The 12,245-nt window shown below is 38.3% G+C and overlaps 1 protein-coding gene across 1 annotated transcript in view; it reads left to right on the top strand.

Annotated features, from left to right (window-relative positions):
- The window catches only part of LOC122217824 (hedgehog interacting protein), an 89,165-nt gene that overhangs the window by 59,629 nt on the left and 17,291 nt on the right, over positions 1-12,245 (top strand). Inside the window, exons 8-11 of the mRNA XM_042935403.1 lie at positions 2,852-2,973; positions 5,242-5,365; positions 6,332-6,462; positions 9,587-9,668. Of these exons, the coding sequence (XP_042791337.1) occupies positions 2,852-2,973; positions 5,242-5,365; positions 6,332-6,462; positions 9,587-9,668 (459 nt within the window). The remainder of the gene's footprint in view (positions 1-2,851; positions 2,974-5,241; positions 5,366-6,331; positions 6,463-9,586; positions 9,669-12,245) is intronic.

Genomic DNA, 12,245 nt, shown 5'->3' with positions numbered 1-12,245 from the left:
CTAGAAAAAAAGCAAAGTAGAGTGCCCGACACACCTGATAGGTTTTAAATAAATTGTGTTTCTTATTACAGCTTCACTTAAATATGATGATGCAGTATGAGTTTGTAAGGAGTTGAGCTCAATGTTCACATTTTTCCACCTGAAAAAAAAATTATAAGTAGTAAAGGAATTCATACTGACCGTTTACTACAATGAACTATAAAGAAAGGAACACTGAGATGTATGTAGAGTGAGAAATTTGGGGTACACTTAAAAAATGCTATGGAGTATAATATAGCAATTCTGTGATGAAAGCTTCATCCAATCTGTGGTCTCTTATTCATACTATGGGATATTTGGCCACATTCATTCATTTACTAGCTAAGTTATTATTGCTATTTAATGTTTATTGAGTGTTCACTATGTGCAAGGTGAGTATTTCTCGAACTTTTTATTTTTATAATCCCTCATGCCCTTCATCTCCCCTCCATCAAAGTCCAAGTCTACAGTTCATTTCCTTTTTGGCATCTCAGCAGATCTTAAAATCTGTGCGACAGGGAGTACTTACGGTGGGTTCAGGATGTGGAGGAAACTGTCACATTCCATTCCTATAGCTCAGAACTCGCAGATACCACCGCAAAGCAGCACTTTGAAGTTGAGCAGCCTGAGTCACCACAATCCCACTGGAGCTTTCGTGCAACCTTCCAGGGGTCCTGGACCCTCAGTGCAAAAACACAGGATGAGGCACTTTACAGACCTTGCATATGGCAGGATGCCTATGCTGTAGAGTCTTACCTCCTCCGGCAGCAGAGAGCTTAAGGGAAACTGCACCTCCCTTCAAGAGTATTTCAAGCGGAGAAAGACTTAATAAAGCAGAAAAGAAAGTAAAACAATTCTTGGCTAAAAGTAAAGCTGACTTGTGTTAAGTACCTTGGTGCAGAGTGCTGAACTCAGTATCTTACGCACATTATCTCATTTGTGACATTCAGCAGTACTCTGAGGTCCTGCTGACATTAGATACCGCTCTTTTTCTTTCTTTTTTTTTTAAAGACTTCAGTTTTAAAGACGGCAACATTGGGCAGAAGGTACAGAGATTTCCCACATGTCCGCTGCCCCCACACATGCCCAGTCCCCCCATTAGCAACATCCCAACCAGAGTATTCCATGTGTTACAATGGATGAACCTACATGGACACATCATTATCACCCAAAGTCCAAAGTTTACATTAGGGTTCACTGGGGATTGTATGTTCTGTGGACTTGGACAGATGTATAAGGACCAGTACCCATGTGTACCCACCTCTTTTTTTTTTTTTTTTCTGAAAAGAAACTAAAGGTTAGAAAGGTCAAGTGGTTCCCAGTGGACATAGTATTCAGACAGAGGTAGGCCTGATGGCATCCGGCCTACCTATCCACCTTTGGGAGACCTGGCCTTTTCTTCCAGATTTGTTCTTTTCTTGATAGAAAGTGGTCAAACCTTCTTTTGTCATAGTTCCTCCATCTTAAAAAGAAAGGCAAGATGGGAAAATGTTCTCCCTATCCATGGATTTAGTTCCACCTTAAGTCACATCACGTCTGTGTCATGTTCCCTGCCAGGCATTGTACTCTGTGAATCGTTGAATTAAAGACAATAAAGGGACTGTTGCCACGGAACAACTAACTCATCTTTGGCAGGTCAGGCTTAGAGTTTCCCTATTATGAATGGGATCATTTGGATGCAACAGTTTTTATTTTGTGGCTGTTCTTGTTGTTGAGATGATTGCTGTGTGTGACTCTTAATATATCTTAAGCCCCAGAACCTACTCCCGGGTTGTTTTGTTTTCTAGTTTATTTAGTAGCCCCAAAGATTCGGTTTGGTTGTTAAGTCATTAATGTATTTTGTTGACCTAAAGGAGTGATTCCCAATGGGATTATTTTGCCCCCAGAGAATATTTGGCAATGCCTAGAAACATTTTTGGTTTTCACAACTCTGGAGGAGGGGTTCATGCCACTGACATGCTGCTAAACGTTGTACATGCTCAGTACAGAACCTCTTCCTTCCAGTTTCCCGCTCAAAGAATGATCTGACTCAAAATGTCAAGAATGTCAAAGTTGAGAAACCTGAAAACAAAGCAACACTGTTTTCCACATTTGTGAGAACTTCAGAAGTAATTATATTATACAGCTTCATTCTTCTCACAACCCAAACTCCACATGCCCAGTCCCTCATTGACTTAAACATTCAACAAATATTGAGCCCCTTTGATATTCCTGGGTTTGAATTAGGTAACAGAAACACAGTGATAAAGAAGTTGGAAGGGGTCCCTGCGCTAATGGAGTTGACAGTTGGTGGCTTAAGTCATAGAAATATTCTAACCCCAGATTGGGGGTGACGTGAAGACACAGTCAATATAACATAAAAGACTTCAGTGGTTGTGGGGACCAGCTTTATTTTATACCTTACATTGTAGTGCACGCTTTGCAGCTTGAGCTTTAGAATATAGCCATTCCATGTAAAAACACAAAACAAAGACCAAAACGAAGTCTGTTTTGTGTATTGCAGATGTGAGTTGCTGCTGCTGAAGGTTCTCCTAACTTCCCAGCATATTATATATGCGATAGTCCTTAATAACAGCACCAACAAATGTTTCAAGTCAGTGTGTATGTTCATACTAGCGAGAGATACCAAGGAATATTAGGAAATATTCTCCAGAGATCATTTAGCTTCAGCAGAGTGAACAAACAAATCAGGATGTTTCTGCTGAGGATCCAAAGGAAATAGCCCATAGGGTCCTTGCCAGCCCACCAAGGGGTTCCTCTGTCAGGAATCTCCAGTCTCAGTTTAGAAAATACCCTGGTAGGAATTCATGGATGTCTCCTTTTTGTTATGCAGATGTGCTGTGGATCGACATCCCACTGATATAAACATCAATTTAACAATACTTTGTTCAGACTCCAATGGAAAGAACAGATCATCAGCCAGAATCCTACAGATAATAAAGGGGAAAGACTATGGTAAGTAGAACATAATTTGTTGATTTGGCTTTAATTCGGGCTTTGTTTTACTTTAGCATATGCATTGAAGAGAAAAGGATTTCTACAAAATGAGCTTTTGGGAAGGCATAAACACACTGACCCAACAGTGGTAAGCGAGTAAATTGCACACGTTTTTAAAGGTCCAGTGACTCTTATGAGCCCCAGGAATTCCATTTGGGTAATTATCTTTCCAATGGATTAAACTGTGCTCTGTAGGTGCAAAAAATTTAATGGACCTTCAAAAATTAGCTGTTTATATTTTGCTCCTCTGAGAGTCAAGATGAGTAACTTCTAATATAAGGCAGAACTTGTCATAACATCTTATATACAGTGGAAAAAAACAAGTTAAAGGTAAGAAATTCCTCAATCCCCAATATTCTAGTCTCAACAATTAGAAAAATTGTGTTTCAAATAGTAATGTAATTTCTTTAAGATACCCATTGTAGAGAAAACAAAGTAATTGACATGTAAAAACATGTTATTTACCCACGTCATGAAAATGGAATGTTTAGACATTACTTTTACTAACATGATTACTAGAATGTTTTAGAGATATATATACAAAATAAAGTTGGATTATAATGAAGTCCAAAAATCTTAATATTTTTCAGTGTTTTATTATTTACTCTTTTTGGGGGAAGCAATATATCAAAATTATTATGATTCAGGGAACATAGTAGATTAAGATTATTAAATTGATTGCTTCTTCTATTTACTCATTCAATACAGATATTTATTTAGCACCAGGAATGAAGCAGCTGTGTTAGTTCATGTGGTATTCAGTTATTTTACTTTATTTTTTTTTCAGGTATTCGTGTGTGCGCGCACACACATCTTATAAAAGCCAAACCAAAGAATAATGTGGTTTGGGAAAAAAATCTCATGAGTCACTAGTCTGATGGAATTTTGGCTATATTTGTAGATTAAACTCTAAATTCTCTAATCACATTAATTGGGCCTCAGCTGAAACTGGCTACAATATTGATAGCCTTATATTTATGTTTTCAAAACACATCCACAGAATCCCCTCACAATGTATACGTATATCAAATCACCACAATGTATACTTTAAATATTTTATAATTTTATTTGTTATCTTTACTTCAGTAAAGCAGAAAACAGAAACGAGAACAAAATAACCACGTGTCAGTACTGACTACCTGCCAGCCCCTGTAGTAACATTATAAATTTGATTCATTTCATTCACGGAACAACTCCGCGTGATAGGCACTATTATTGGCCACATTGTACAGATGGGGAAACTGAGACACAAAAAGGTTAATTATCATACGACGTAAGTGGCAGGGCCTGGATTTAAACCCAAGCTGACTGACTCCAGAGTTCATGACCTGGAAGTTATGCTTCCTTGCAGTGCACTAGTTAAAACTTAATCTTTCCTACTTTTTATAATATATTCACCCTAATTACATGGGAAGGGACAATTACTTTAAAATTACTGTCTCTCCACCAAAGTTTTTGCCTAAAATACTGCCTGTTGATAGTGACTTATTTGACATTAAGCACATAAGTAGCAATTTTCAGATTAATTTGCAACTGGCTTTAGATCTTTTCCATTGCAATTAGTGTACATGTATTCAAGTATATAATGGCACGCATGGAAAGATTGAGATATGTGACTATACACATGTAATTTTAAAAAGAATGGCTGCAATAGACTTTGTTAACCATACAACTCTATAAACAAAACTCTTAAAATAGTTTAAACGAAGATATTACTTGAGTGATAATGTTTTTAAATATACAAATGCGGTTTTAAGGACCTTTTATTTCCGTTAAAATATGAACTCTCCAACATTTTATATAACTTGACAGAAGTCTGGATTAATTTACTACATATATGCAGAAGCATTTCTACAAAAAAAATCAACACAAAAAAATTATAATTTTTTAAAAGTCTTTGGTTCTTAAGTAAATAACCATGATTTCCACAATATCCAGATTCTAATGTCACTGAAAATTTGGTATGTGTGACAATTATAACAGCAAAGCATTCACAGAGCATTCCCGTTTCAGTACGATGCACATGGAGAGTCTTAATATTTGATATGGTTTAAGCAACGGGAATTATTTCTACTAAATATCTACAACAAGGGTTCTGCCTGTGTACTGTGGAACATACTTCAAATGTAAAATGAATGACCATAATAGTATTACTTGGCCTACATTACTTTTATTTCATAAAAAATATGTTTCATTTGATCTAATGTTACATTGATTTCTTTCCAGAAAGTGAGCCATCACTTTTAGAATTCAAGCCATTCAGTAATGGTCCTTTGGTGGGTGGATTTGTTTACCGAGGATGCCAGTCTGAAAGACTGTATGGAAGCTATGTGTTTGGAGACCGGAATGGGTAGGTTTCCTGGTACCATAATTTCATGTATCAAATGACATATCCATCAATTAGTGGGCAAACTGCCATAAAATATTCAAATGATTGTCTCCCTTTGGGGGTCAGGTCAGGTACACGCATAAAGACTATTATTTTCTTTTAGTTCATTATCTATGGTGGTTTTGTTAAAGAACTTCCTAAGAGATGCTTTTTAAACAAATTTGATTAAATTCATAATATAATTTTTAAGAGCAGAGAGGTCTTCATATGGACTTTGCATATGATATAGGCTTTTCCCTTCATCCTTAACATCAATTTACCATGATAATGAGTTACTTGAAAACTATTGTTATACACAAGTTGTACAAGTATTTTCCAAATTATTTGGAAATTGGGAGGCTAAGAATTTTTGTTTTTGCCATACTTTTTAGGACTTTTAACAATAGAACTCAGTTTGTCTTTATTGGTAAGAATACTACAAAGTTACATTTTAGCCTAATTTTTAGAGGTCACATTGTGGATAATTAGAAGGAACTCTGTGATGAAACCCAAATTAAGAACCTTGTTTCCCGAGTCACTGGCATTCAGGCATATGGCAGAGCTGATATGCTTGGTCACTAAAAGGAACTAGAAAAGTGTACTGACCCCATGATCTTCCCCCTGTCCCTCTCTCTGATTAATAGCACAGCATGGAGTCTAGTCCTGGAGAGGAAGTATCATTCTCTGGATGAAGGGGAGGGCTTTTCTCATACTCAGGTACTTTTAGTGCCCCCCTCCAAACAAAATATTATCTTTAAGTACTTTCTCCCTACATGAGAATTTCAGAGTATTTGCACACATTATGGGCTATATTACTTTTCCTTTTAGAAGCCAGGTTCATGGCACAACAATTATTTATTGTGAGCTTTATTCTAAGCCTTTTATTTATTTATTTTTTTAAGCAAACGCCTATTTTCACTGTAAGTTTACGGTATGTTTTTGTTGTAGGAATTTCTTAACCCTCCAGCAAAGTCCCGTGAGCAAGCAATGGCAAGAAAAACCACTCTGTCTCGGCAACAGTGGTTCCTGTAGAGGTTACTTTTCAGGTCACATCTTGGGATTTGGAGAAGATGAATTAGGTACTGTACAAACCATTTCTATTAAGTTGCTTTCTCACTCCCTTGCCCAAGAGGCTTTGTTTTAATAAGAATAACAATCTTGTCCTCCATTTGCTGACAATGGTAACCTGCAGCAAAGATGACCCACTGTGGAGGTTAGAGATGGCCCAGTCACGTGTTCTTTCCCAATGAGCTTTCCCTGGGCATCTTTTAGTCTTATCTCCATGCCAGAAATATAAAAGTAACAAAGCAGGAAAATGGAAGGCAAGAACAAAAGAGAATTTTTGAGTCCTAAAGAGAGAAAACCTTAAATATCTACTTAAACTTTAGGTAAAGCTGTGTCATTTGTTTCTATTCTCTATCTGAAAGCCTTTCCATGTCTCTTGGAACAAATTTTTAAAAAATTGTTGCAATCTGAGTCTCACCTTATCCTCTATTTCTGATTTTTTTTAATCCATTGGGACATGCAATTTGTGTAAGATAAGCTGAAGTTTTAGGTCTGCTTTCCAACAGAATAAAAATGATCTTCTGAATGACGATCTATGGGATAACACATAATATGTTTGTTCATATGTTATCAAAATGTATGTAACTTACAAGCAAATAGAAGTTGAAATTGGAATGCGATCAAAGAGAAAAAATGCTACTAATTTTAAATCATAGAGATAAACATAGCTTTCATAATGACACTGTTTAAATATCAGCACCCAAACAAACCATGGCTACTATGCTCCCCCAGGCTGAGAGATGAATTTTAGGTGTTAAGAAAGAAGAGTTGTGTTTCCCATCTGAATCCGAATATTTTCTCTAGAGGTCCAGCTTTGGTTTTATTACATCAAATGGGGAATTCATAAGTAAGTAGTTTTATGCCATTCACTTAGTTTAACAAGGGACTTAACATGGATTTCAGAGCCACAGGAATACAATGATTTAAAGAAGAGAAGTCCAATCTGTTCTTTTCTTGTTCCAACATTGAAAACATTTACAATTAATTTTCCCTTGGTATCTCCTAGCCCACTCAGAAAAACCAAAGAGATACCCTTCTCCACTGAAATACTCTGTAATGTAATTTAAATTTCATTGGCAAACCCTGGTTTTAAAATATAAATGAGGATTAAATTGTTTGTGGCAGAGTTAGAAATGAATATTTAGATGTTGTGACTGAATCATTCTGAGTTCCCCAGACCTTACTGCAAATGACTCACCATCAATCATCCTGTTAGTGTCACCACCATTGGTCAAAATATGCAAACATCTCTCTGCACTTAATACTATGTTGGGAGTAGACCTAACAAATGAAACATATACAATCCCTACTGTCAAAAGCTACAGCATCGTGTATACTTTATAATTAAAATTAAACTGGCTTTCACTGAATTACCCCTTAATGTGATACTCTTTGGCTTTGATTAAGAGCCCTGTGGGGGTGCCTGGTTGGCTCAGTTGGGGAAGCATCCAACTCTTGATCTCGGAGGCATGAGTTCAAGTTTCACGTTGGGTGTAGAGATTACTTAAGAGGGCACCTGGCTGGCAAAGCCTGAGGAGCATCCAACTCTTGATCTCAGGGTTGTGGGTTCAAACCCCATGTTGGGTGCACACATATGTATATGTGTGTGTGTGTGTGTGTGTGTGTGTGTGTGTGTGTGTGTATAAAGAGAGAGAGAGAGAGGGACATATCTATCTATATATAGTGTCAACTGGTAAATGCTTTGGAGAAAAGTCCCATTGTGAAGAGGGTTGGGAGCAGTGCAATTTTAAATAGTGCAGTCAGAAAAGATGATATTTATGTACAGACTTGAAGGGGGAAAGAAAAGCCAACCTAGTGGAGATCTAGTGAAGGACAGGAGGCTGGGACAACTTGGGACAGATGCTGTGACAGGTAGAGCCTGGAACAGAAGCTGAGATAGGAACTGAGTCAGGAGCCTGACGAAGAGCCTGAAACTGGGGGGGGGGGGGGGGGGGGGGGCTCCTTAGACAGGAGCCTGGCACAGGGGCTGCCTCATGTGTACAAAGCCAGGAGGCCACTGTGGCTAGGAAGGAGTGAACAAGAGGGTGAAGCATAGCACATGAGGTCAGAGCAATAAGGGGAGGCATCATAGGCCACTGCCAGGACTTACTTTTGCTCTGAGAGAGATTAGAAGCCATTGGAAGTACTGAAACAAAGGAACGTGATCCAACTTAAACAATGTAACTTGCTTTAAGGATCTTCTGTGGATGGTATGTTGAAATTAAACATAGAAGAACAAGGGAGAAGCAGGGAGATCAGTTAGGAAGCTCCTGCCCTAATCCAGGACACACTGGTATCTGCTTGTTCTGGAAATAGTAGGATGTGGAGACAAGTGACTGAATTCTGGATGCACTGTGAAAGTAGACTTGTGAGACTCTCATAATCTTTTTTTTAATGTTTATTTTTGAGAGAAAGAGAGAGAGAGAGAGAGAGTGGGGGAAGGGCAGAGAGAGAGAGAGAGAGAGAGACAGACAGACAGACAGAATCTGAAACAGGCTCCAGGCTCTAAGCTGTCAGCACAGAGCCTGATACGGGGTTCGGACCCACCTATTGTGAGATCATGACCTGAGCCGAAGTCGTATGCTTAACCGACTGAGCCACCCACGTGCCCCAGAGACTCTCATAATCTTTAGGCAAGTGATTTTCTTGAGGCTGTGAGGAGATACATAGAGAGATACAGATACATGACATATACATGCGCATGCACATACACACATATACGTACACATACATATATACATATGTACATACATACGTATACATATGTACAAATAGATACAAAAATAAATATAAAATGTCCATTTATTGGGACATCTGGGTGCCTTAGTTGGTTAAGCCCCCAACTTCGACTCAGGTCATGATCTCATGGTCTGTGGATGTGAGCCCCACGTTAGGCTCTGTGCTGACAGCTCAGAGCCTAGAGCCTGCTTCAGATTCTGTGTCTCCCTCTCTCTCTGCCCCTCCCCTGTTCACACTCTGTCTCACTCTCTTTTTCTCAAAAATAAATAAACATTAAACAAATTGAATAAATAAATAAAACAAAATATCCATTTATTTATATGAAATAATCTGCTTCGACAATAGGAAGTAAGGCTTTATAATACTGTAAATTAACTTACTGTATTTCACTTTTCACAGGTGAAGTTTACATTCTATCAAGTAGTAAAAGTATGACCCAGACTCACAATGGAAAACTCTACAAAATTGTAGATCCCAAAAGGTGAGATCTCTTTATATTCCTTGAAGTCAAGCAGTTTGTCCAAGTTGTTTTAGTGTCTTCACATTGAGGACGATGAATTGCAATTAGCAATCAACAAAGATGAACACTTCTGCCTTGTCCATATGCCAAGTGCTATCCTGGGAGAACCCTCCACTCCAGTCTATGAGGGCTAGACTTGACCCTGCTGAACTTTATAAGCCCCATTATGTCCACATATTCATGTCATTCTTGTTGCCATCGGAGAGGAGCATTTGATTTGTGGAATCAGCATCCTCAGTTACATGCCAGAAGAGGACCCTAATGTGAAAGGTATTGGCTTTCATGTTGGAAGCAATAAACCTTCCTCTTCTTTCTAGAAAACTAGAAACATATTGGCAGACGTTATAGCTATTCAGTATGATTTTTTTTGTCAGGTAATCAAGATAAGCTATTTGGCAGTTTCAACATCTGAGCCTCATTTCAAAACTATCTGGAAGCTCACAGCTGTCATGCAGGCTAATGTGACTAAACAAATGGAAACTAAAGAAATGTTGTCATTTACCGCAGCAAGAGGAAGATTTGATGTTTAATCTTTTTTTTTAATGTTTTAATCTATTAAAATTTAATCTATTTTATTTATTTTTAAAAGAGAGAGAGACAGAGACAAAGCATGAGCATGAGCAGGAGAGGGGCAGAGAGAGACAGAATCTAAAGCAGGCTCCAGGCTCTGAGCTGTCAGCACAGAGCCCGACGCAGGGGCTCCAACTTGTGAACTGTGAGATCATGACCTGAGCCGAAGTCAGATGCTTACCTGACTGAGCCACCCAGGCACGCCTAATTTTTATTTTGTTAATGTTTATTTATTTATTTTGAGAGAGACAGAGAATATGAGTGGGGGAGGGGCAGAAAGAGAGGGAGAGAGAAAGTCCCAAGCAGGCTCCAAGTTGTCAGTGCAGAGCCTAACAAGGGGCTCGATCTCAAGAACCATGAGATCATGACCTGAGCTGAAATCAAGAGTTGGACTGAGCTATCCAGGTGCCCCGAATGTTTAATCTTTTAAATAACATATTTATCCCCCGTGCTCTTTTCCACCGACACATCACAACATTGTTATCTTGAATCATAATTAGTCAGTTCTTAATTTCATGGATAAGTTGGAACTATCAGAAGCTGATAAAATTATATACTGTCAAATAGATATTAGCCATGAGTTTAGAAATAACTGTTACAGAACCTAGGTGTCCTCAAATACCACTACTGTTGAATGCACTGTTGCCAGACTCTAGCTCCACCAGGGTGTGAATTTCAAAATGTTTCTGTATTAACTTATCTTCCTGAGCCCATTTGCATATTTAAATTCCAAAATTTCACATCTCTTTAAAAAAAATTTTTTTAATGTTTATTTATATTTGAAGGAGAGAGAGACAGAGAGTGAGCGGGGAGGGGCAGAGAGAGAGGGAGACACAGAATCCAAAGCAGGCTCCAGGCTCCGAGCTGTCAGCACAGAGCCCTACGTGGGGCTTGAACCCTCAAGCTGTAAGATCATGACCTGAGCTGAAGTCGCACACCCAACCATCTGAGCCACCCAGGCGTCCCTCACGTCTCTTTTAGAAGAATAAATTCCAATATCTAAAAAGTTTGCTAAAAGCAAATTTACACTTTAAAATATTATCTGTAAGTTATAGTGTATGTTTTTCCCCCAGAAAACAAAATAGAGAGTTTTGTCCTCTTCCCATACCACAAAACACTATCTTTCTTGAGAAAAGTGTAAGTTAACATTGGTACTACAGAACAAAAAAAAAAAGGAGTGATCAGTCCTAAATGGTCTCTTGGCATATCATTTTCTTCCACGATAAGAGAAGCACCTATTTATATGTTGTAGAGCTTTTCCTCCTTGGATGTGAAACGAATGTCCTCTTTGCCAAAAGCAAAGTGATGAATGAAAAAAATAACAGGCACTTCAGTGGTGGTTGAAGTTGGCAATATTAAGAACAAAAATCAAACTAACGTTAATTCACAAAGTAAGCATTCTAATGATTCATAATGGTGTCTGTCCAGGGATTTCACTCAGATCTAATGCCCTTCGTTTCAAAATAGTCATTGTTATTTCATTAGGTTTGTCAAAGCTGATATGCTTTTACAAGCTTCCTGGTAGTCTTATAATGAATTCTTCCTCCTTCTCACAAAATCTTTCTCTCGTCATCTGGATTGTTTAGTCTGCTGGTGGTGAGCTGAGGTGAATTTTACACCTTCAATCCATTATTCATGTCTAATTAGCAGGGTTTCCATAAGGGACCTTGGCTTCGTGATCTGAGGGCCTCCTCTAGTAGGGTGGTCTCAGAGTGACATACCTGAAAAGTCCTGACTTCTCATTACAGTGCCTGTTTCTGCTGAGTCCTGTCATGTGTGGGGCCAGGGTTCAGATGTGTGTTTGGTTTTCAGAAGGTGGGGGTAGTAACAGAGTCCCAAACACACTGTCCTTGTACACAGGCATGGACATAAATTTTAAGATTAAACCAACTATAAGAAAACAAATGTTTTCATAAACATTTGTTGGGAGCCTCATGCTGTTTCAATTTGGATGCCAACGTTTATTAT

The sequence above is a fragment of the Panthera leo genome, chromosome B1 (genome assembly GCF_018350215.1).
Source record: "Panthera leo isolate Ple1 chromosome B1, P.leo_Ple1_pat1.1, whole genome shotgun sequence".
In the NCBI taxonomy this organism is placed as follows: domain Eukaryota; kingdom Metazoa; phylum Chordata; class Mammalia; order Carnivora; family Felidae; genus Panthera; species Panthera leo.
Note: the sequence above shows the minus strand (reverse complement) of the source record. Positions and strands in the feature narration are given on the sequence as shown.